This window comes from Protopterus annectens, chromosome 16.part0, assembly GCF_019279795.1.
Source record: "Protopterus annectens isolate FY-2018-M chromosome 16.part0, PAN1.0, whole genome shotgun sequence".
Taxonomy (NCBI): domain Eukaryota; kingdom Metazoa; phylum Chordata; order Ceratodontiformes; family Protopteridae; genus Protopterus; species Protopterus annectens.
The window spans coordinates 332,010,377-332,037,186 of NC_056750.1; the positions used below are offsets into that span (position 1 = coordinate 332,010,377).

The 26,810-nt window shown below is 40.4% G+C and overlaps 1 protein-coding gene across 1 annotated transcript in view; it reads right to left on the reverse strand.

Annotated features, from left to right (window-relative positions):
- The window catches only part of SNAPC4 (small nuclear RNA activating complex polypeptide 4), a 745,673-nt gene that overhangs the window by 481,315 nt on the left and 237,548 nt on the right, over positions 1-26,810 (reverse strand). Inside the window, exon 6 of the mRNA XM_044058642.1 lies at positions 13,409-13,487. Coding sequence (XP_043914577.1) covers positions 13,409-13,487 — 79 coding nt within the window. The remainder of the gene's footprint in view (positions 1-13,408; positions 13,488-26,810) is intronic.

Genomic DNA, 26,810 nt, shown 5'->3' on the forward strand with positions numbered 1-26,810 from the left:
GCAGTCTTCCACGATAGAAATTTTAGATCACATGTAGCTGCCGGTTCAAAGGGGGAGGAAGTTAAGGCGTGTAACACCACATCGAGATCCCATGGAGGAGCAGGATGAGAAATCGGAGGTCTTAACAGCGCAGCACCTTTCAAGAAGGTCTTACACAATCTGTTGCTCATTAAAGGTGGGTTTATAGATTCGTGAAAATTGGAAATCGCTGCCAATTGAATCTTGATGGTAGAGACTGAAGAGCCTTGATTGAAAAGAAGTTAAAATTTTAGTACTTCTGCCACGGGAATAGAGATGGGATCCAGGCCCCGGAGTTGAGCCCAAATAGCAAATCTTTTCCATTTGCTAGAATACAGTTTCTTTGTAGCAGACTTACGGGCCGAAGATAATATGTGTGCAACCTCTGGATCCAATGTATGACTCCTGACTATAGTCGGAAGAGGAGGAGCCAAGCCGTCAATTTTAAGGTGTGCAGGGACTGGTGGAATAGTCCCGACTGATGAACCAAAAGGTCTGGGATCTGATCCAGGAACCATGGACCTTCCAGAGCATATTTCCGAAGACAGGGAAACCATACTTGACGAGGCCAGTAAGGAGCAACTAAGATCATTTTGCTCCCCAAGAGAGATGCCTTTTGGATCACCCTGGGAAGGAGAGGAACTGGGGGGAAGGCATAAAGGAAGCCGGTGGGCCAAGGACGGGCTAGTGCGTTCATGGGGCTCTTCTCCGGAGCCGGGGTTAGGGAGAAGAATTCTTTGCACTTCGCATTTCATGGAGTCGCGAAGAGGTTGCAACACGGAACTCCCCATTTGCTGAAAATCTGACTTGCAACTGTCATGTTCAGAGACCATTTGTGAGGAGAGAGGATGGTTCTGCTCAGTCTGTTGGCTATCACATTGGACTTGCCCGGGATATGAGTAGCCACTAGAAAGCGTTTGGTCGAGACTGCCCATTCCCAGACTCTCATGGCCTCTCTGCAAAGAGGATAGGATCTGGTCCCTCCCTGTTTGTTCAGGTACCAGACAACTGACATGTTGTCTGAGTGAACGGCAATTACGCCCTGGGGAAGGTAATCGTGAAGGGCTTGAAGGGACAGAAGCACTGCCCTCATTTCTAGGATGTTGATATGAAGTAGGGTCTCTTCTGGGTGCCATTTGCCTTGGACTGACCTGCCCAGGGAATGCCCCCCCCCACCCCATCTGGGAGGCGTCCGTGGTCAAAGTGGCCGCAGGAGGAGGTGGAACAAAGGGTCGTCCCTGATCCAAATTGGAGGGCACTAGCCACCAGCGAAGGTCCCGTTTGCATGTTTCCGTGATTCATATGAGGTGATTGAGAGGGAGTTCCTGAAAGGACCACTGAGCTGAAAGAAGCCACTGGAGAATTCTCATGTGCAACCTTGCCAAGGGGACTAGAAGAACCGTGGCGGATATGGATCCCAATAGCTGCAGGACCATTCTGGCTGGGGCTTTGGACCTGGGAAGTAAGGCTCGAACTTGAGTCTGTATGGTTTGTATTCTGTCTGTAGGTAGATAGACCCGCATTCGGTTTGAGTCCATCTCTACCCCTATGAATCTTATTCATTGAGATGGCAGCAACACAGACTTTGGCCAATTGAAGGTGATTCCAAGGGAATTGCCCAGTGATATAGTGGCTTGTAGGCTCCGCAGTAGTAGATGCTTGGAGGTGGCAGTTAGGAGCCAGTCGTCTACATACGGAAACACCTGGAATCCTAGACTTCTCAGGTGAGCAGTCACGACTGCCAAGCACTTGGTGAACACCCTGGGGGCTGTGGTGAGACCAAAGGGCAGCGCGCGGAACTGAAAATGACTGCCTCCTAGGCTGAAGCGCAGATGTCTCCTGGACGTTTGATGTACCATGATATGGTAATAAGCGTCCTTTTGATCTATGGAGCACATCCAAACACCTTTCTCCAGCAATGGGAGAATGGTTTGTAGGGTGACCATTCGGAACTTGGACTTTCTGACTGAACGGTTTAGAATGCTGAGGTCCAAAATGGGCCTCAAGTCCCCGGTCTTTTTTGGCACCAAAAAGAATCTTGAGTAAGTCCCTAATCCAATCTGGTCTGCGGGGACCGGTTGGATGACTCCTTTTTGCAGCAGCTTTGAAACTTCTGAGGCTGCAGTATCCCGTTGACTGGGTGGCGGGTCCAGGATTTTTTTGGACTGAGGTGGAGAGTGAGTGAAAGGGATGGTGTAACCTCCGGCGATAATTCGAAGCACCCATCGGTCCTGAGTGATACCTTCCCAGGCGTTTAGGTGCTTCGAGAAACGACCCCCAACTGGCTCCGGAGCTGCACAGTCGGGCAATCCCTCAGGGACTGTGAAAGGCTGAAGAGCCACGAAAGGACTCGCGGTCTCCAGTGTTGCGAGGGCCTCTGCCGCCTCTGGGACGGCATCTTCCAGAAGAATTTCCCCCTCCCCTGCCTCTGGAAGGGGGGATCCTCCTGCTGAGAGGGGTAAGGCTTCTGAGATCTACGGAACCACATTTTCCCTCCTCTTTTAGCCTTGGGATAAAGCCGAAAGGGAGTGGAAAATCGTGCCCCTACGGCAGTCAGAGTCTTACCCTCCTGTTCGCAGTGGGTCAGTGTGTCCTTTACCTTGGGTCCAAACAGGGAGGACCCATCAAAGGGGGCGTCGGCAAAGGAAGACTTAAAGGCCTCCGCGAAATGACACAGGCGGAGCCAGGCTTGTTTCCGTAGAGCAATGCCTGTACCCGCTGCTCTACTCGCCCCTTCGGCCGCATATGAAATGAGCCTCATGGACGAGTTTGAAATGGACGACAATGTAGCCAGCTGAGAGCCAACCGTCTGGGCCAGCTCCTCAGGCAGGTTACCCAAGAGGGTATCGGATAGTTCTTTAATCAGATCCCTCTGAAATCTAGTAAAGTGCGTAAGGTAGTTCAAGGACCTTAATGTAAAGGCCGCTGAACTTAGGGTGCGCTTTCCGTACCGATCCATGCTCCTAGACTCCTTATTAGGAGGATGGACGGACGTCGAAGCCTCTGCTACATCTTGCTGGGTAGCAGATGCCACCACCAAAGCATCTACAGCCACACCTTTAGTTAGAAACTCTTTTTCAGGGGGTGCCGAGAGGAACTTATTCAGATGAGCAGGCATCGGTTCCACAGAGTCTGGGTGTTCCCACGTCCTTCGACAGATCAAATCCAAGAGCTCGTCGAAGGGCGGAGACACCCAGGAGGCGGAGGGCTGAGCCCCGAAGGCCTTAAGGAACACCGACTCATCAGCAGAAGGGGGTTTGGACTGCCAGCCGCCTCGTTGTTTAAGGGCTTCCAGGATGTCTGCAAAGGAGACATCATCCGAGGACGACTTAGGGGACCCCTCTGCATCATCAAGATCAGTGTCTGATGTAACAGACTCATCAGGGGAGTCAACGTGTGTCCTCTTGCACGATCTTTTCCTGGGGGGTTCTTTCGAAGAGGCTTCAGAAGGACCTCCAGGAGGGGGGGAAACCCCAGTGGGGGTAACCTCAGGCCCCGGGGCTCCGCTAAGGACAGGGGGACTGCCAAAGACCCAGTCTCGGTATGCAGGGAAGGAGCTGGGGAGACCGTGGAGGTAGCCAAAGATGATTTGGCTAACGCACTCCTCATAGCCCTGAAGGCGGGACCACCAGAATCCTGGGAGGGTCCCACCTCCGTGGCCACGACGGTAGACGGCACCCCCGCAGCCGACGCACCGAGAGGAAGGCTTGGGACCGAAAACATCAGTCCCGAAGCATCCCCCCCGGGGCCGACGGAAGAAGTCTGCATACTGAACTCCGACCCAAGAGCCGGAGTTGGAGTAAGGGTCGGGCCCGACCCTAAAACCTCCACTGGTTTCACCAGCACCGGCTCCAACGGTGCCGTGGCTGTTGGAGGAGGAACCATTGTAGCAAGGTGGACCATCGGCTCCGAAGCCAAATGGGCTGGAGCCGAAACTAACTTTTGGAACACCGGAGACTGGAAGAGTCTAAGGAGCACCCTGTCGATGTCCGAATCAGACATCTTGGATGATCTGGACGATACCGATCGGGTCCGAACCGATTTCTCCATCGGCTCCAAAGGACTAGGGGACCAGCTCCGAATGGATTCTATAACTATCGGCTCCGAGGGAGATCTCAAGGCAATTTCCCTCTGTGCCGATAAGGACTTTGGCTCCGAAGGGGAAGAGTCTGAGCCGGCAACCCTCATCGGCTCCAATATCAGTGGAGCCGATGAAGGTGACCCGCCTCTCGATGCCCCAGTCCTCGACTCCGAAACCAGAGGGGTCGAGACTGGAGGCATCGAGGCAGACCGTTCCGCCCTCGGCTCCGAAGTCCGTGGAGCCGATGGAGAAGTCTGCCTAGGTTTTTTGGCAGTCGGTTCCGACTGACTGGTCGGAGCCGACACTTTCTTCTTTTTTGAAGGAGAGGGAGATGAAGATAAAGCCTCCTCGAAGGATGGCTTGATTAACCCCTTAAGGATTAATTTGTTTTTCCTCTCCTGGAGGACCCTTGATGAGAAGGCGTGACACACGCTACATGATTCTTGTAGGTGCTTGGCGCCTAAACAGTAAACGCACGAGGAGTGGTCGTCCGTTATGGACATCTTAAAACTACAGCTCGTGCATTTTTTAAACCAAGAGGGTTTATGCTGTTTATGCTCTTTTGACATGACTAAAGAGAAAAACACAGCTAACTAGATAACACGAAAAACTAGCTAGTTTAAGTTCAAATTATAAGTTTTTTTTTTTACACAATAACACAGTTACACAAGAAAAACACAGAAAGAGAGGGTCAAGACCATCTAACTAAAATGGGTACTTGACCCACCAATAAACGCTAGAATAGCAAAAGGGGAAGGCCCCTCTAACTAAAACGGGAAACCTTCCCTTAACAAAAAGAACAACTTTCTCAACAAAATCACCAAATACACACACGTATCACAACAATAGCTGTTAAAACAGCTTTTGGGTTGAAAACGAGCAAATTCCTGACAGGAAAAGACTAAATAAATTAGTACTTAGCCCAGCCAAGTTGAGACCACGTCTTAGCTTGTAAGCGGCAAATGAGATCTGGGGGATTAGTGGTGGTGCATCCTGGGATAAGAAATAGCTCAGCCAATAAGAGGCCTCGCTCTATAGCATAGCGTGCCGAGTCGGAGCCGAGGGATCGGCTTCGAGACCATCAGTACAGAATGTAAGCGAGACAGGATCACATAACATCTCCCTTATCAGCCTCAACAAAAAGTTGAGATCCCTCATCAAATCCTCTAAAGCTAGCTATGAAAACAGAATTGCAGCAGATAGTAAAGACAACCACAAGGCCTTCTATAGTTATGTAAAGAATCTCCATGGCAATACCCATATTTGCTCTGAGCTACTGCACAAGGGTAACTCCTATACCGAGCCAAAAGATATTGTCAATATACTGGCCGACAGATACAGTGCCAACTTTACACCCCCCAATGTACCAATCACAATACCAGTAGATTGCCAGGCACCCAGTATTATGGCTGCACAGGTTAAAACGGCACTGTCCAATGCCAAGAATACAGTTTCTATGGGACCTGACAATATCCCTGGCTGTGTTCTACATGAACTACAGAGTGAACTGGCACCTCACCTTTGAGCCCTGTTCAATCACAGCCTCAACTTATGCTTTGTCCCTACCGAATGGCGCACTGCTATAGTCATCCCTCTCCACAAAGGAGAAGCGACTACAGACCCTGGGAACTATCGCCCCATTAGCCTGACAAGTCTGATATGCAAAGGTATGGAACTCACCAACATGGACCTAATAAACAAGGACATAGGGAATCTCCAAACTCCGGATGACACACAGTTTGGTTTTGTGAAGGGTACATCATGCCTGCTCAACTTGGTCGACTTCTTTGAGTCAAGGTGGTTCATACAGCCTACCTTGATCTGGCCAAGGCATTTGATACCATTCTCCACTCAGGAATCATAGAAAAACTCACTAAGCTAGGCATCAACCCCTATATCACTAGGTGGGTTGCAAACTGGCTCACAGGTAGAACCCACAATGTGAAAGTAGTCACGAATGGAGTCCCACAAAGATCGGTCCTGTGTCGTCTCCTGTTTGGTATCTAGTTCTCAGAAGTCCAGGCCAACACGAAGGGACTCTAGCTGACAAAGTTCGCAGACGATTGCAAGTTGAGAGCCATTATTAACTCCCCCAGTGATGTTGACATCCTATAGAAAGGCCTCAATGAGACCCACGACTGTGACCTTAAGCTCAATGCCAATAAATGTGTCATCATCCCCTTTGGGAGAAACCCAGTTCCCATGAATTACCACACTGATGGTAGTCCAGTGAACACAGAAGGCGTTATAAGAGATCTGGGAACACAAGCTGAAAGCAACCTCTCTTTTGACCCCCCCACACTGCCACTGTGGTCAGAAAGTCCTTCTATGTGGTACATCTCATTACCAACAGTTGTGCATCCAGGAAGAAAGAGGTCATTGTCTCCCTCTACTCTTTCCTCATTAGGCCAATCGAGTACAATGCCCCATATGGCATGTACCTCACTAGACACCAGCAACAACTGGAGAGGCCGCAAAAGTACCTCACAAAGAGGATCCTTGGCTTTAACCACTTGTCCTATAAAGGCAAACTCAAAAAACTCCAACTATTCTCTGTCTCATATCACCTACTAAAAGTAGATCTCTGCTTGACTTACAAAGCCATGTCTGACCAAGCTCCGTTAGAAATGCTACATCTAAAGAAATCTCAATCCCTCCTCACCACACATTCCAGAGACCTCAACCTCATTACCACAATCAAGAGAATGTGCTGGAGGGACAGGTTCATAACCCAGAGACTGCCCATGCTATGGAATAGACTTCCCATAGAAGTCAAACAGAGCACCTCAATGGCCCTCTTCAAGAGACATCTTGATGAGTGGATGGGAAATAGAAAATTCACCCCAGGGATCACTCCAATGGCTCTAATCGACAGAGGCACTGGGAACTAAGACTAAGGTCGGGTGGCACGATGCCCGGGTAAATCCTATGGGATAGGTTTGTAAAGGCTCCAGGGCCATTAGCCTAGTACAGAAATATGAACATATATATATATATATATATATATATATATATATATATATATATATAAATAGTTCACGAACCACAAGGAAGATAAACACTCCTGCACCGATTAAATTATAAAAGCAAAAACAGTCAAGTATCATGCAGGAGTGGCGATGGCTGTTAACTGCAACAGGTCTCCAAAATAAATTCCTTTTTACAAAGGCGCCAAATCTATATAATTCAAAACGAACTGTACTAGTATGCAGCAGATTCTGAGATAATACAAGGTAGACTCCAATATAAAACTCCTCTTATATTTAAAACAAAAGAAATTTATTTAGCATATATGACAAGTAAGCGCTTTCACCCGTAGGCTTTATCAAACTTCAAGTTGAAGTTTGATAAAAAAAAAGAAAAGAAAAAAAAAACGAAACACTGCAGGATGGAAGCATGCTACAGTGGAGATAAGGGAATATAACTCTTTCCCCACTGTACTGCAATGTTGGAGTTAGTATATATAAAGTACTGGGGGTGTGGGGTGAAGGGGCAAGCCCCCCTGCAAAACTGCCTTTGCAGTGTTTTATTTGTTTTTATTTTACCAGTTCGGTGAATCAGTATTCGTGAAAGTACACTTTTAAGTGCACTTTCGCGTAATTCGGAACGTACTTTTGTTTTTCAAAAGAACGAGCTTTCGATAAACAAAAGTAGACCCATATATATACGTGTTGGTGTGTGCATACATACATATATATATATATATATATATATATATATACATACATACATACATACACACACACACACACACACACACACACACACACAGTATTCTTATTACACACACACAGACTCAGACACCGACTCCAAGTTCACCATGGCTCATAGTAATGAGACTAGTAATGAGACTTCTGCATAGTACTACAGTTCCAGACTTTTTATACAATTCACGTAAATTTCATATTAGTGACTCACATCTGCAGGTTCATCACCAAATTACTGCATCTCTACCTGGCACCCATGACAACAAAGGTTATTAGCGGTAGTAGTACCAGGACTAGGTGAAAGCAGAAATAGATATGTCACATTACAAAAGAAATTCAACAAACTTCAGAAAATGTTACAGTCATAAATACACAACTGGATACGTGTGTTTAAATTATGGTAGCTTTTCATGTGCATATCTAGAAACACTGCTTTACACTGGAAGAATAGTATTACTTATTTATTTGTCTTTGTTTACCATGAACTTCTAACTGGGTAATACACATTTTCAGCGAAGGCCCGGGGAGAAAAGCTCCACTTGCTTACATTGCATTATACTAAGTTTCTATTTATATTTATACACAAATAGCAGTTACATTTATTCATTTTAAGATTTGACAGAAATGGAAGTTACTAAAGAGAAAGCCCATGTGAAACTTAGTGGATTTTATAGGGAGCAGTTATTTAAAAAAATTTATTCAGTCATTTCAGTAAGAGGTTGAGTGTATTCTGTTTAAGTATTTGGAGAGTATCATACGGTGAACACAGAGTCTCAACCTTCAGATAAGCATGTGAAGGACCAGGATTGGTTAAGAGGTTGTTTAAGCAGTGGTTTAAAAACTATTGAATTTATCAGTTTTATTTGTGTGGGAATACTATTCTAGAGCTTAGCAACATATTGGGAGTAGAGCAAGACTCCTGCAACTTTACTTGACTTATTTGTAAGCAACAAGAATTTGTTACTAGAGCAGAGTTCCCTTGCTGGACAGTAGGTCAGTAATAATTTGTGTATTACAGGGCATTTTTTTCTGGATGATGATGGAGTTTGTGTGCTACATTATTTGTGAACATGCTAGGTAGTTGCGTAGTTCAAGCCTGTTTAATTGCTTAAGCTATGATAATGGTGGGTCCTATGAGGGAGACTGGTGGAAAAAGTAGCTATTTTTATTGTAGCAGAAGACAAGTTTCTTTCTTTAGGTATTGTTTAAGTTTTTGATGATAAGAGAGCTGGCAAAAAGAAGATGGTGGCTAGAGTTTTTCTTGCAGTATCTAAGGAATCCATTGATCCTATAAAGGGAGCCTAGTTTCTGGTGAGTAGATTTAATGGTATATGGTATGCAGTATATGCTGGTCATATTTGAGATTGTCATCTATTATAATGCCAAGAAGTTTACTGTAAGTTACTGGTTCAATGACAGTATTATTTGCTGACTTTATAGTAAAAAAATTGCTTTCAATGTTGGCAACTGAGGAAAAAAGCATTTCCTAAGTTTTCTTTGAGTTGAGTAGGAGTTTTGATTCTTTGAGACATGTTTCTACAGATAAGACTTTTGGCTAATGTCTTGGAGCTTATTTATTGTTGAGGCCTTATACATTAATGTTGAGTCGTCTGCATACTGAACTAAACTAGCATGGTGAGTACAGGTGTGGAGATCATTAATAAATATATTAAATAGGAGAGGCCCCAAGCAACACCTGTAGTAACTGGTTGAAAGGATGAGTAGGTTTGTTGCCACTTAAGGGCTTGATGCCTTCCAGATAGGTAATTAAAAAATCACAAAACAAGGAGCACTGTGACAGTATCAAATGTCTTTGACAAGACTAATAACATGGACACAAGCAGACCACTGTTTCTATGTTGGTTTATTATATTGGCAAAATCTAGTAGTGCGGTAGTGGTGCTGTACTGCGGCCTAAAGCCATGTTGCGTTTCTGAAAGCAGGTTATGCAAGGTTAGGTATTGCATCAGCTGCAAATGGATGCATTTCTCTAATATTTTAGAGAGGGGGGGGAGAGCATCGCTATTGATCTGTTGTTATTAAACTCTGTAACTCTGTATATGTGTCGCCTTTGTGCAGTGGTATGACTTGGGATTTTTTTCACAGTGATGGGATGTATTTTTTTCCAAGGACCTATTAATTAGTATGGACACAGGGAAGGTTATGATATCTGCAGCCATTTTTAGGTAGTTTGATGGTAGTTGGTCTACAGCTACGGACGATTTTTAGTTTAAAGATCAAATTCCTTATGAGAACGGTAGAAACTGGACTAAAATTGAAAAAATTAGGGTGGTTTTGATTGGACAAGGCTAGAGAGAAAGGGAGCAGATATATTAGTGTCTAAGAGAGATAATACTGATTGTATATAAAGTACGAATTAAACTCTGTGGGGACACAGTCTGTCATATTTTCTGTTTTTTTGGAGAGGTAGTGGTGGTCTTGCCAGGGCGGAGTAGTTTATTTAGTGATGACCAAAAAATTTTTGGGTTGTTTTTATGTTTGTCTTGTAGGTCTATATACTATTTTTGCTTATCCTGTTTGACATGGAGTTTTGCAAGGTTTCCAAGATGTCTAAATTGGTGGGAGGCATTTTGAGTTCTATTTTTATATAATTTTTTCCAGACTTTATCCCTTTTTGCCATGTTTTTATTTCTTTTGTCAGTCATGGCGTGGGTTTGGACTTTACTCTTTTATTACTTAGGTGTGCTAGATTATTTAAAGTCTGTAAGAATATGTTATTATAGTGTTCTATGGCAGTATCTAGCGGCACTGTTCTAAGTACATTCTAGTTATATTGTTTTAGTGTTTCATTGAAGATATCTTTGCTAAAATTGGTTGCATTTCATATCTGATTATAGATAGTATGTTTATCTAGGTTATGGCGAGTTCTAATAGCATATGTTGGTATGTGGTCACTTATGCTATCCGACAGGCAGCCTACGTTTGTCTGTTTTGTTTGCAAGAATCCAGTCCAAAGTTTAGTGTCTCCCTGAAGTTTTGTTGATTCTAGTAGATGCGGTTAATTATCTAAAGTTGAACAAGTTTATGGATTCATTGTGTGTAGTGAAATTTATGAGTTGCCAGTCTGTATTTAAATTTCCAAGCATTACAGTTTCATGACTAATTTGTTGGGATATCCAATACGGGATGTTTTCATCAATATCAGTGTTATTCCCTGGTGGAATATAAATTGTTATTAAATATATACTTTTGCTATCGTTGATTTTTTTGGAGTGTTATTAGAAGTTCTGCATTGTTAAATGTGGATATTTCCTGTGGAAGTAGCGTTATGGTTAGGACATTTTTACAGATGATTGTACTGGGGGGGTCTCATTATTCTTTATTTCTTTTTTCAACCAGTTTCAGTAGCTATGACTACATCAGGGGTGTATGTGGTAAGGCAGGCACGTATGTCATGGCTTTTATTGCACATGCTTCTTAGGTTCATATTTAGCAAGGTGAGTTTGGGTTCTGTTTTTTGCTGAAATGTATTAGGTGACTTGTTTATTCTGGGGTTGGATATTATGGTTTTATGAACTGTGGGACCTGGGTTGAGGTGAATATATCGACTAATTTTTTGAATGGATATTTTACAGAGAGAAGAGTGTGGCCAGTTACATTTTCATCTTCGTTTGGTATCTGAATGTAAAGTTGGATACTTAATTTTGTGTTAATTATATATAAATAAATTACATATGGTTTGTTTGTAGAGATAGGGTGTTATGGAAAAAGGCAGACTGGGTAGGTGTTGATATTCTTTGTGAGGCTTGGTTGAAGTTTTAAGTATATGAAGGAGGTGGCTTTGATAACTGGTGATGAAGGCTAGTAGAGTAAGGAGGAACAGTAAAATAATCTGAGTTAGGAGCATCTTATTTAACTTGGATTTTACCTTTGTAGTAAATTAAGATTAGAAAATATTAGGAGGGCACTGGGTTGGTTGTAGAGATGTAATTTGATAGTTATAGGGGACAAGGACTAAGTCAGCTTGAGAGAGTGCCTTGGGTGGTAAAAAAGAGTGGGTGTTACTATTGGAAGCAATTCTATTAACTGCTTTCTTCTAGAGGGAACTGATGGTATTGGTTTGAGGAATATGTGAGTGGTGCTAGGGATGTATAACTGCAGAGTGAGAGGAATGGGTGGGAAATGGAGGTGTAGGGAAGGGGAGCGGAGTGAGCCCAAGCGTTTGCGAAGGCAAAAGAAGTGTGTTGAAAATTTGGCAAAGACTCAGAAAAAAAAAACAGTGACTTAACTTAAACAGCCACAAATCTGCCGAGAGAGATAAGTAAAAGGAATAATGCAGTTTAAAAGGCCTCTGAGCTATTTGATGAAGGTCTTGATTTTGTTGCTCTAGGACATATATTTAGCAGGAGTTAATCCAATATCACCTTGACATGACTAATAGTGTAACAGTAAAAAATTCCACTTGACTGTTTGAACAACTATATAATGGAAGGTTTCTATGGACTATGAAACACAAAGTCCAAAGGCCACCCCAACCCCACAGACCAGTAAAACAATGAGGAAAAGTAAGAAAGTAGGAGGTAGTGCAGCTCTAGAAAATTACTGGCTCAGAAAAAAGTAGTTACACAACAAGCAAAATAAACTTAAGAAAGGGAGACAGTGGACTGCTAAAAACAATGAACTGAGCACAGTTAAAGGAGAAAGTACCAAGGAAGTACCGATGGGACTGCTATGGTCTAAGAAAACTGAGCTATTACAGTGGACAAAGTTCTTTGTTTTAGGCTACCATAATATTTATAATTTACATAAAAATACAGTCCACAGATTGGTGTTCAAATTGCAGATTTCACCGTTACATACAATTTGTTTGCAGGGACACTTCTACAGAAAAATAACAAAAAAAAAAACTAAGGAGACAGTTGAGTGGACACAGTCAACGTTGACTGTGCACAAATACTAGTTCAGGGCTGAAAGCGTTTAATAAAGGTCTCAGGAAAGGAGAAATAAGAAAGGATGGGGGGTAAAACAAGGGTGACTTTCTTGAAGATGCAGTTTCACTAAAGAAAGACAGCAGAATATAAAAAACAGGAAGAGCAAGTCTAGAAGAAGTGAAGAAAATATAAGAAAAAGAAATTTTTTGAGTAAGAGCAGTACGAGTAAATGTCAGCATCTGTTAGGAAGTATATTCTAAAAGTTGACCAGCAGGAAGTCAGTGGAGGAGGGTTTACAGACTATAAGGCTATTGCTTACAAACTAGGGCACTGAAGGACTTGCCTTCAGACTAGTCACTATACAGGCTAAAACACATGCAGGAGACTGGATGCCCCTAACACTTAAAACACAAGGGCAGAGGTAGCACACAGTTTGTCCTAAATAAATGGTGGGTGGACTCAGATTGCCTATTGGATGAGCCTGTTGTGTGTATGCGTTGGTGATGTTTCCAGTGAACTCTGAAACTCCCTTGCACCCTGTTAGAGAGAGAGAGAGAGAAGGAAGGAATGTTGTTACCCTCCTCAAAACACATTTCCAATGCAGAATATTTGTGTATGAGCAAACAAAAGGCCTTTATCGAAAGGCAAATATTACAATATATATATATATATATATATATATATATATATATATATATATATAAACTTACATTTTATCACCACGAGCTCCTCAAACGATTTAATGCCTTGTGCCATCTTGTCTCTAGTTTCTTCATTGGCAGGTGGGCCCTGTATTAGACAAAAAAATATAGCAAAGCAGAATTACATACATTTGTATATGTAGACTGGTAAAATGGTACATTGAAAAACAATTATTCAGAGCATGAATGCTACACTGTATTTTAAAAACATGCAGTAACTATGGTTTTCCGTTTTTTTTTTTTTTAATCTACCACATTTATACTCCTTCACACAAATTCACTAGGACCATTCAGAACATGTATAAACTTTCACATACCTCAATTGATTTACCAAGAACCACTTAAGTCACCTTAAAAAAGCATAGGTGTCTTGAAGTACTTCACATAACAGTGAATAACTAACTACTTTTATGTCTTCACTGTAAGGTTCTGTCATTTGGGATATACCCCCTTTAAAAAGGATGGTCTCTTTGGCAAGTATTTTCCAAGTAATAAATCCTGATTAGCTGATTAGGTGCTGTCCCTTCCATGCAGACAGCATCAGACAGCATACACTCAGTATTGTCAGTTCACAAAGATGAAACCATAGAACAGGCCCATGACACTTCTATGCATGGAAAATGACAAATGGATTCCCTTCCCCACATCCACCCTGTAGTGAGCATCAGAGCAGTACAGTCTGGACCTCCACATCTATGAAAATTCACAAGTGGAACTCTTTCAAGGGGTGGAACTCCGAGTTCCAGAATATTGCTAAATATGACATCTGAAAGCCACATGTGATGGCTCTGCTTGAAAGAAAAAACTAAGAAATGATCACATCCAGGACTGTACCAAACCTAGTCATGGCTGCTGCAGACTTATCTAAGTGGCTGATAAGTAGCTGCCCGTGCTTGAAATACTTATTTTTATGTATGTATGGATGTAGGTTTCCTCACAAGTACACAAATCCAACATCAGGCTCCCAGCAGTCCAAATGGTCTTCTGGTGACTGTTGCCATTCAGAGTCTCAACTCCTGGTCCTGAAAAAGTCCCTCTCCAAGACATGCAAATAACTCCAACACTGTGGGCTATAAGCCTTGTTTTTTAGCAGAAGTGATTCATTTTATATTCTTTTACTACCTCCTATATCATTCAATTTTCAGAATACAATCTTATTGAGCCATCTGGCTTAAGGACCAACACAACTAGACTATCCATTCACTTTGAGAAGCCTCAGTAACTTCTAAAAAACAAATTTCTTTACTTCTGCATTTACTGCTTTTCTTTGGAACTCTGGTAACCTATACAGTTTTAAGTGGACCTTCTCTCCTGGCAGTTTCAATACGAGTCTGTAGTAAATTTGTTCTACCACGACAAAAAAAAAAAAGGTATTCTTTGTAAAAATTCTTTCGTTTCATTTCCGGACTTTTTATCTATTTGGGCAGCATGGATAGATATCAACAGTATGTAACCAATGTATTCTATCTCAGCTCTAGGCTGACTAAAGAAATTTTAGATTCACTCCATGGCTTTAACACATTTTATGTGACAACATCTAGTGACAATAGATGTTGTCACATTTTATGTGGCAACATCTATTGTCACTAGTCTTCTCTTAATAGTTTGCCTTATTTTATAGTTTACTTCATATATTTTCTCTCCCACCTCAAATGGTCCTTTTTATCTGGTTAGAAATTCATTTTCAGTAGAGGATACTAGCACTTTCACTTCTTTCTCTATTTTAAACTCAGTCTTACATTTTCATTATGCACGCTCTCTTGTATCCCTTGTGTCCTTTGCATACATTCCTTAAGGAATAGCATAACAACTTTCAATCATCCAGAAAGTTTACAAAAGTGTGCTATCACACTTTTAAAGGGGGTTTTCTTTTCCTTCCAGGTTTCCTTAGCTACACCAGACTGGAAGACAAGGAAAACCACTAGCTATTCCAAATAATTGGTTTGTTGATAAAAATAGTTGCACAGTTAAGCGCATTTGTTCCAAAAGGAACTTCATCAGAACAAAGACATTGACCAAATTGCAGCTAAAATATTTAAAAACACCAATGAAATTCAACACTAAAATTACATGGTGAGCATAATCACATGATACACAAATAAAATGTCAAACAATGTAATTTTTAAGTTTTAAAACAGGAGCAATGGAGCACCCATCATTTAAACCCGGTGGGAACAAAGCATCCAAATGAATTTGCCATTTTAACTCCTGTAAACTAAGATGTTCATCAGTAGTCTTCCCCTGAACATCCTTATTAACCTGCTGTATTACCATAAATCCAAAAGTATGGGTAGGATTAACCCTTACATGCCTAAATAATGCACTGGTGTTTTTTGTTTCCTTACGTCCAAAGTGTGTTTGCATATATATTCCCTAAATCTACGTGAGGTTTTGCCTACATAACAGGATGGACCATGTTGATACTGGGCGAGATAAATCACTTATGGGGTGGTAGAATAATAATGTCCCTCTAGTTTATATGTGATACCCCTTACTGTAACACTACTGTTTTCAATAATAAATTTGGAACAATGACCACATCTATATGTTCCCTTCCTGCCTGAACACTTTGCCAAAGATTTATTTTCAGTTAGCTGTTTTAAGGCTCTGTCTTTCCTATCTATAATTGTAGGTCTTGGCCCAAATTTTTTCAGTAAAAAGTGGATCAGAAATAAGTAATGGACAGTTTTTATTTAGCACAATTACTATTGCTGGGCTATCTAAAGTACAAGTAGTAATGAAGGACATTTTCTTCATTTGTTGTTCTTGATTGTACTTGCACATAGAATCTGGTCTTGATTGATGTCCAATGCCCAGTAAAATGGGGTATACACCCCCACATTTCTTTTGGCTATCACCTCTGCTTTTATGTCCTGCAGAAAACCAAATGGATAACCTCTGCTGAAAAACATATCAATAAGTTTGCCACATTCCAGGTAAAAGGTATCAATTTATGAAATCATTCAAGCAAGCCTAACTAATTGGCCCTTTACTACAGACTTTTTTTGATGCTGTGGATGCCAACTTGAATAATGCAAATAGTTGTTAGAAAAGGTGGGCTTGCAAAAAACAGTAAAGGCATAACAACCCCTCAAAGTATTTTTGCTAACTAATACATCTAAAAAGGAAATTCGATCTATATCCGAAGTAAGTGAATTTCAAAATATCCACTGCATTATTTATATACAACAAAAATTCTTGAAGATTCTCCTCCGAATGGACCCACAAGACAAAAATGCCATCCAAAAAACAGGTATATAGGATCTAACAACTGGCATAGGGACTGTTTAGGATAAAAACCTATCTTCCCATTCTGCAGTACCCAAGTTAGCAAACATGGGTGAGCATGCTGTACCCATGGCTATACTTGTGATTGCCTAAAAAAACTGTCGAACTTCCAAAGGTCAAGGGCACCTTCCATGCACCCAGACCACTGAATACTCAAGCAAAGCAAAGAGAAAATCAGCTGTCTATGAACCAAACCCTTCAGAGTTGTCATGCCAAATGAAGAACGGTGGCTAGAGTCTTGAAAGAGGTCAGTGTTAGGTATATAAAAATCAATGTCCTTACCCTGGCAAACAAAAATCATACAAAAGATTAGGGGGGATGAAGACTGGAATCAGCTACTGCAGCAATGGTCTATTCAAACATCTACAGTTATGGTAAATTTACTTACACAATTGTACTATGTTTATCATTAGATCACTGCTGTAGTAGCTTTAGCCATATGGGTAGAATACCAAAGCTTAGAAAGAATGGGAAGAGGAAGTATTGATTCCAGGAGCCCCTGGAGAATGTTCCAAGCAAAGCTTGCTCTAGGTCTGGAAAAGGAGTCTAGTTTGTAGTGCTTTATAAAAGTATGTGTAGAGGATCAAGTTGCTGCCTCTAGAATACTTCTAGAGTTCACCCCTTTCCAAAATGTCAATGAAGATGTCAAGGCCCTAGCAGAATGTGTCCTGACCCTGTCTGGAACTGACTTGTTATGGTGGGAATAACAAAAGGAAATACCATTGGACAACCACTTGTAAAAAGTTTGCTTTGACTCTAGTTGCCATTTTTTTTAATTACCTTCATAAGAAATTAATGATCAGAATTTCTGAAGGTTTAGTTCTGTCAAGATAGTACCAAAGTTGTCTGTGGACATCAAGACCACAAAGAATCCTTTCTCCTCACTTTTAGGTTCTGGAAATAAGACAGGGAGGTGGATAGCTTACCTCAAAGTAATCTTAGATACCACTTTAAGCATAAATTAATTATTCAATCGCAAATAAACCCTAGTTTTGTGAAAAATGAGATAAGGTTGACCCACCATAAGAGTTACAGCTCAGATATTCTTCATGTAGAGCAAGCAACAACATTGTTTTCCATCTTAGGAACTTCAAATCAGCTTCATGAGCTGATGCAAATGGAGAAAGTGTTAATTTTTCTAAAACAAAAATTAAGATCGCAAGGAGGTGCCATCTGCTTTTTAGGTGGTTGGGTAAGCAGAACCCATTCCACGAACAACTTGACATGAGAATGCATTGAATGAAGGGGATCCATGGGCAGACATGTTGAAATGTGTGTAAGATGAACCTTGAAAATGGAATAAGAAAGGCATGAGGATAATAACTCACAAAAGTATTGTAAAGGTAGACAACTGCTAACATTAAAAGAGTCGTGATCATTAATGCAGCATCAGCTAGAAAATCTTTTCCATTTACTACTATATGATTACCTAGTAGCAGGTTTCTTGCCTCCTTTGATATCTGCTACACGTCCTCAGAAAATAGAATTTTAATGTCTTTTAGGCACCTATCATACAGGCAGTCAGCTGAAGTTTTTTCAAGATGGCATGTATCAAACAAGCCCCGTCTTGGGTGAGTAGTTCCAGTCTATGAGGAAGCATGTGGTAACTGCTACCACACAGCATTTATATTTTCCATACTAGCAATTAAGTTAAAATTCACATTTTTATGAGATACAGCATTCCCACTACGAGTTATACGATGTTTGGCAATGTACCTCTTCTTCCCCCATTTAAAATACACTATTTCAGTTACTGAGAATTACAGACACCTGCAAAATTTTAGTTATAGGATTATGTTTCTAAGTTCTTGACAGTGCTTCATTAGCTAGTAAGCTTTCAATTGAGCATGACCAGTGTATCAGTACTATTACAGTATATGTTTTTGGAACCTATCAGATCTCATTAAAACCCCCCTCAACCACTGATATCAAAAACAATAGCACTAAAACATCTGCTGTCTTCAATATGTAAGAATCAGTCTTGATCAAAACCTCATCCTTTAAACCCACATAGAAACGCTGAAAATTTCTCCCTACCTCTGAAAGCCAACCAGAACAGTTATTAGCAAGGTAATCCTTTCAGCTCAGCTAGGATATGGTCTACCCATTGTTTTTCCAACATCCTGCAAAACCACGTACACACTCCAGACAATCACAAATAAAATGTCAGTGCATTACTTTTATTTACCCCCAGCAACACTACTGTCTAACTCCCCATAAAGACATGACTTCCAGTGGAACAAAGAACGCATCTCCTACATGGGCCTACATTCCTCAAACTCCTCCATCTAGAAAAGTACTCCCCTCTCCCTTATGGCCAAACTTACCACAAAAACATCCTCCTATAATCTAAGGGATCATGCCCATACCAGTACCACTCTTCAACCTCATAAAGCAAAGCTACAGTGTCACAATCACGCACTTTCATTTTCTTACACATAAATTCCTGAAATCTCTCACGTCACGTCACATCTTAAAAACCATCTCCTACTCAAAATGTAGATCCTAGCGCAAAACCCATCTCCTCCAACAAACTTTCAGGCTAGACACATAACCTAGTCACTCTTAACTACCCCTCACATTCTACCCCGTCTCACTTCCTCCTCCTCTTCCACAGCTCAGGAATGCAGGACTTTGCTTTTACTCTTGGTTGTAACAATGTGAAATACTGTATACAATTTTTTAGGAGTCTTAATTTTGGAATCTCTGACCGATATTATATACAAATATGGTTTTGTTTCTATTGTTCTTTGCTTATTTCTATAAAAATGAATTATTTTCTTTTTTGACATTTGTGAAATTGTATTACCCGGGGTGTGTCTGAAACTGGTCCTACTCCAAAAAACATTCCTACAAAAATAAATAAATAACAATGGTTTCATACCACCTACTTGATTAATCTCACATCCTAACCCAAAGCAACCATGCCACTAGCTAATACTGTTGTAATCATCACCTGCACTATTCTAGCCTATATTACATCATACCAAACAGCTATAGTCATAACCCCCAACCATTTCCACTGCACTCTCTCATCAAATCCCTTCAAACATCCACTGCATAATTTCATTACCCCAATCACAAACTACCTCCTCCCAGTACAACTACTCAATCACCAAACCTCCACCACATTTGAACACAAAATATCCATAAAATACAACAAATTTTTTACTGCATATATACAACATATTAAACACTCTCTCTAAACTTGCTCTCAGTGGAGATGTGCACCCCAACTCTGGCCCCGCTATCACCAACACCTCCACAAACTCCCCCATCATCCAAATCACAGGCAACAAAAACCCAAATGACCTCCTCATTATGTCTCAACACCAGAAGCATCTGTAATAAAATCCAAGACCTCCATGCCTACATAAGTCTCTACTCCCCAGACATCCTTATCCTAACCGAATCTTGGCTCCAACCTCACATCAAAAATGAGGAAATACCTCCACCTGGATACAACATCTTCCGTAAGGACAGACTATCCAGAAAAGGAGGAGGTGTGGCACTGTTGTACAAACACCACCTCAATATCCAAATTCTCACCAAATCAGCTCCCCAGTTTGACAAGGAAGAAATAGTTTACACTACCCTCAAATTAAACCCTAAAACCTGCTAGACTGGGCCAAACTCTCCCTACCCCAAGAAACTATCATCCTTGGGGACTTTACCGTCGGTTAGCTATCCTGCAACAGCAACCACCCAGCTCTCCACCTAAATCTCCATGGTCTCTCTCAGCCAATACAAACCCGCACTAGGATCAATAAAAACCACAATAACCAAACCATTCTTGACTGGGTCTTAGTTAATAAAGTCCCTCACACCTACTTAGCAGGCTGTTTACCTGACTCCCTCAGTGACCATTCCCCAACCTTCCTACTAAAAAAATCACATTATGAAGCAAACCCATTACCCACAGATTTATTCACAATAAAGCTAATTGTAACCCCAACTCTTTCACCTCCTCCCTCAGGAATGTAAACTGGTCACCTCTAAAGCAACTCAACCTAGAAGAAGCAGTCCATTTCTTTAATAGTAACTTCCTCAACACCCTTAACTCCAATGCCCCCCTGAGAAACACCATAATCAGAACTAAGAGCTCCCCCTGGCTTAAAAAAAAACATCAGGGGCCTTATGAAAACCAGGGATAAAACACGGGAATGCTGGTGCACAACTAAAAACCCCTCAGATAGGCAACTCTTCCTTGAACTACGTAACAAGGTCAAAAAGCAAGTAAAAGCAGACAAAGCCCTTTTCTATTAGACGTCCCTAAACTCCTCCCAAAACAACCTAAGCATTTCTGGTCCACAATTAACTCTATACTCTGTCTAGGAAAAGTAAGCACCCCCCTACCAATCATCTCTCTCTCCACCAGAAGCATTACTGATTCCTTCAATAAACACTACACAGAATCCATTCTATCCCTAGCAAAAAAACACTTCCCTACACTAATTCCCCCTCATCCAACCCAAAACCACCCCTCCCTACATTGTCTCTCTCCACAGTACCCACCTCCTACATAAAAAGACTCCTGACAAAACTACAACCCACAAAACTAGCAGACGACTACCTGCCCACTGAATACCTAAAGATAGCAGCTCATGTCCTAGCTTATCCTATTTCCATATTAATCAACCACTCCATATCTGAATCCTGTGCACCCACACTATGGAAAATATCACACGATTCCCCTCCACTGACCTCTCCAACTACCTACTGCCATCCTCTCCCCTCTCTCCAAGATGCTCAAAAAATACATCAACTCACAGGTCTCCAAATTCCTCCTTAACTATAACCTCCTCTTCAATACCTAGCATGGTTTCAGACTACACCGCAGTATGACAACTGTTCTCCTTTCCTTTACCAACACTATCCTCCATCACAAAAACAACGGCCTCCTCTCTTCTGCTGCATTTCTGGATCTATCTAAAGTCTTTGACATTGTGTCACACAATCTACTACTCTCTGCTCTATCCGACCTCTCTTTCTCCACACCAGCCACAAACTGGTTCCACAGCTATCTACAAGGCCGCTAGCAATCAGTCATCTGGGACAACAATCTATCCCCTCACCTCCCTGTTACTCTCAGGGTTCACCAAGGCTCCATCCTTGGCCCCCTACTTTTCTCCCTTTTCACCAACAACCTGCACACTGCCACCAAACATGCCTCCCTCATACAGTCTGCAGATGACTCCACCCTCATCTGCTCAGCCCCAACTCTAACAGAACTCCAATAAATCACCCAAGAATGTTTCTCTTCAGTTGAAAGCTGGCTGTCTAATGCCCAGCTTCTCCTCAATCCAAATAAAACCAAACTCCTCATCTTCCAATCCTCCAAATCTACCCCAAACACCACACACTTCACTATTCAAGCCAAGGATAATACCTCCATTTCACCAACAGTCCACACAAAACTACTTGGCATACAGATACACAATAATCTCAAATCTGACACCCACATATCACTAACAATAAAAAAAAAACTGGGTGCCTTATATCAATACCTCACTAAACCAGCAAGAATCTCTACTGCCAATTCCCAACCAATCTCCATCCTTCTCTAAGCATCACCCATACTTCAAATCTTAGACAGTCAGACCTATACAAACTTGAAGCCTGCTACAATAAAAATCACAAAATCTTGCCACTGGTGCCTCCTATCGCAGCCACAACTGGGTCTCCCTTAGAGACATTGACTGGCTTGAACTCCCACAACTCCTACAACAAACTCAACTCACCTTTGCTCATAAACTAGTAAATCAACCTCTCCGAATCCCATCGCTCCATACAATTCTCCAACCCTACCACTCTTCAAGACCACTACGCTCCTGCAACAAAAATTTACTCCTGGTCACCAAAGCCAAAAACTCAGCAGGTGAGGCACTATTTTCCTGAGCTATATCCAAGCACTGGAACAACCTTCCCACTATCATAACTACCCTTCCTTCCTGCAGTCTTTTTAAGACTGCACTTAAATCTCACCTAAATTCTCACTGGCTTTGTCCTTGTCCAAATCCTGACTAATAACCCCCCCTTCAACCCTTCTCTCCTTTCCCAGGTTTAGATAGAGTATCCCCTCTATCACTATACTACTGAACTGAAGATTACTCACTGCTTGTTAATCCTTCCAGGATTTAGTTATTCATTTAGTCTATTTTTATTGTTATCTAGTTACTGTTTAGAAAATTTGTAGCACTATGTTTTACTTCTTATTTCTCAATATTTGCAATTAGAGCTTACTACTCAATTGTACCGAATTTGCTCCTGTATTTCTCTATGTCATGATCACCTCTACTGTATACGTACCTTGATTGTTAATGTTTACCATCTACCATGTCATTCTGTGGAGCTTTTCTCCCCGGGCCTCTGCTGAAAAAGGACCTGTGTCCAGTCGGAATTTCCCAGTAAACAAATGTAAATAAATAAATAAAAAGCGTCAGGACACAGAAATGGCAACTAGCCCAACTTTATTCACTAAAACAACCACAATTAGCACTTTCGTCTGTGATAAACAGACTTCATCAAATGAAATATACTTGAATAATCCACAATATTTAAAACACATCCCATCATCTTGTTGACTTCCAATGCATCACATTTAAAAAGTCCACACACGATTATAAGCATTCTATAATGCATCACATAATACTACCAGAACCACTTAAAAACATGTTTAGAAAAAAATGAAAAAAATAACTAAACAGCCATTAAAATAATTAAAAAAAAATGTTATATTATATATAAACACTCATTTCTAAAAAGCTTTAAGCTTTAAAACTGGCTGAACAGATATCAACTCCTTTAAACCTGGACTCACATTTGCATTACATTTCAATTAGAGCTTGCCCCTACATAAAATGTACCAAGGCATACGTTATAAAAGGGAAGACATATCAAATGCAAGATAATAATAACTGCAATACAAAAACAGTGGTGTATGCAGACCTATGCGAGTTTTGGACAACTTTTTATGGGGGCAGGAAGGAAAGGGCATTAAAAGATAGGCTAAGGGAACATGTGTATGCCATTTCTAAACCACAAGAAACAAATGTTTTGGTTAGGCACATTAAATTGCATCCTACATATTGTTTTAAATTTGTTGTTTTGGAGAAGCTGATTGCAAATCCAAGGAGTGGTCCTTTGGGGTTGCATTTGGACAAAAAGGAACTGCTGTGGCAGTTGAAATGTAATGCAAGTGTGAGTCCAGGCTTAAACGAGTTGATATCTGTTCAGCCAGTTTTAAAGCTTAAAGCATTGGAAGTCACATGATGATGGGATGCATTTTAAATATACAGCAAACAGCCCCAGAATCACCAATAAGTGCTTCACCACTTGTCAGCATAAAGCGGATTTATTGTAACAAAGCTAAAAACATTGGAAAGTATTCCAAATATAGCATTAAATTGACTGAAAAAGTTAAGTGCTTTCACCCAAAACACTTGGGCTTCATCAGAACATCTCATAATACAAAAAATCAGGCTTATAAACATTTTTTGGCACCAGAAATTTTGAAAAAAGTTTGAAGAAATTTAAAGAAACAGTATCCTTTGTACTGCACAAGTTAATCAGTCTTGTAAGCCATATAAAGCAAAGTGGCTACATCGTATTAATACAATGGATACTGTAAAAAAAAATTTTTTACAAGTGTGCATCCTAAGTACTACTTGTGTGTATATAAACAATATATAAAAATGCATACTAGAATATATTAAAATTGTCACTATTAACTATTAAAACTATAAATAAAAATCTAAAATGACTAAACAGAATAACTCTGAACCACACACACTTACTATGTAAAGTGTGGGTCCCAAAAAACATGTCATACACCTAGTGTATAAAATGTGTCTATATACTCTCTAACTAACCCAAGAATTATGTGTATAAATACTTTATCCACTGTTATGGGAGTATTTAAGTTAGTATTTAAATACATGTATTAATGACAACCTTCTATGTTAATCTTAAGCTATTTTCATTTATACATATATATATATATATATATATATATATATATATATATATATATATGTATCACTATGTAATGACCTAGTATTACTGCGATATCTCCAAAATAGGTTTAACTGGAATATGATCGTTAAGTCCAGGGGGGGTAGTGGCGTCCAGATATATTTCCCACCATACCTCCTTATAACTCAATAAAATTTTGTTATCACCTCCTCTGGGGTCCTTATTAATTGTATCCAAAATGGCAAATTTAAACTGGCGAATATCACCTTTCTTCTCAATGTGTCTATATACTGCGTTTGTGACATCCTTTGTTCTAATACTATAGGTGTGATCGTAAATTCTCTTTTTAAAACATCTTTCTGTCTTACCTACATAGTAACTAGAGCAAATGTTACACTTTGCCATATATATAATCATTTTGGTATTGCAGTTACCCGACTTAAACCTTACTAATGTTTTATGTCCACTCTCTTAAAATTATTTTGTCTTTTTCCAATATATAACTACATTGATTACATGCACCACATTTCTTACTGTGTGCACTGTGTCCTTTTTTAATATTCTTTACCCCTCCAAGATGTTGTTCGACATATTGTTTAATATGTCGTCCCATTTTGTAGATAAAATTGGGTTTAATATCCATAATATCTGTTAAAGTAGTATCACCCATTACCAAATACCAATATTTATACATCAAATTTTTTACTTCTTAAGCAACTAAATTAAATCGTATAATGCAGGATCTTTGGTATAGGCCTGCCACGGTGTTATTATTATTGTGTCCAATATTTTGACTCAATATTACCTCTATCCCAGCTCCTAATAGAGGCTTATATTTTATGTCCCATTCCTGAATAATATATTGTACAATGTTTTCTACCATATGTTGGGGATAACCTCTTTGTTGGAATAACTTCATTATGAAGTTCAATTCCTGTATCATATTGTCATATTCAGAAGTCATTCGTGCAGCTCGAATGCACTGCCCTTTAAATACATTATATTTAACTTTGTCAGGGTGGCAACTGCCATACTCCAAATAGTTATTAGAAAATGTGCTTTTCCGATGTATTTTAGATTTTAGTCTACCTCCTTGGTGGTAGATATAAGTATCAAGATAAGCCCCACTTTCATAACTATGTGTAAAAGTGAATTTTAAATATTCACTACTTTTATTAAGAAATTGAAAAAATAACTGAAGTCTGTCCATGTCACCTTCCAATAGTATATACATATCATCCAGGAATCTAGAGTAATGCTTAATGTATTTAAAGTGTTCACTGGGGAATAATAGAGTGTCGTCTTCCCAATCAAGCATGACCGGGTTGGCATATATGGGAGCACAAGCTGCCCCCATAGCTACCCCCCCTGGTCTGCTTGAAACATTCCCCCTTAAAATAAATGTAGTTATTCTCGAGTACTATAGACATTAGCTCCAAAATTAAACATATTTCATCCCAATTAAAATTGGTGTATTTGATGTTGCTGTTATTAATGCTTCTAAGCCTTCTTGTTTAGGGATGCATGAAAAGAGATCAATAACATTGATGGTTACAAACATAGTGCCTTCTTTCTATGCATCAGTGGGATATTTACTTAAAACTGCCATGAATCTTTCACCATGTGGGGTATGACATTATATATATATTTTAACTTGGTATCAATGTATTTACCTAATGGGAACGTTTTAGATTTACTACCTGATACAATGGGTCTAAAAGGTGGATCTGAAGTATCCTTATGTACTTTAGGTATGCCTACCAAAGTGTCTAATTTAGGATGTTTAACCTTTAAATAATTGTATTGATCACAAGTAACTCTTCCTTCAATTAAATATTCTTCCAAATATGAATCAATTCTTTGGTAGGCTATATTAATCTCATTAAGAGATTTCGATTCATAATTGCCAGAGTAATACAAAATATTGTGCATCTTTTTTGTATATTCGATACTATCATATAAGACCACCCCCTCCTCCTTTATCAGGCTTCATCACCCTGATGTTGTTATCCCTTTGTAAGTCTCTTAATATTTTCCCTTCCTCTTTAGTTAAATTACTGGTATGTGTAATTTCTCTAAACTTGTTATACATTTGATAAATTTCCCTTGTCACAATTTTGTCATAAATATCCACTGTAGGATGACTAGG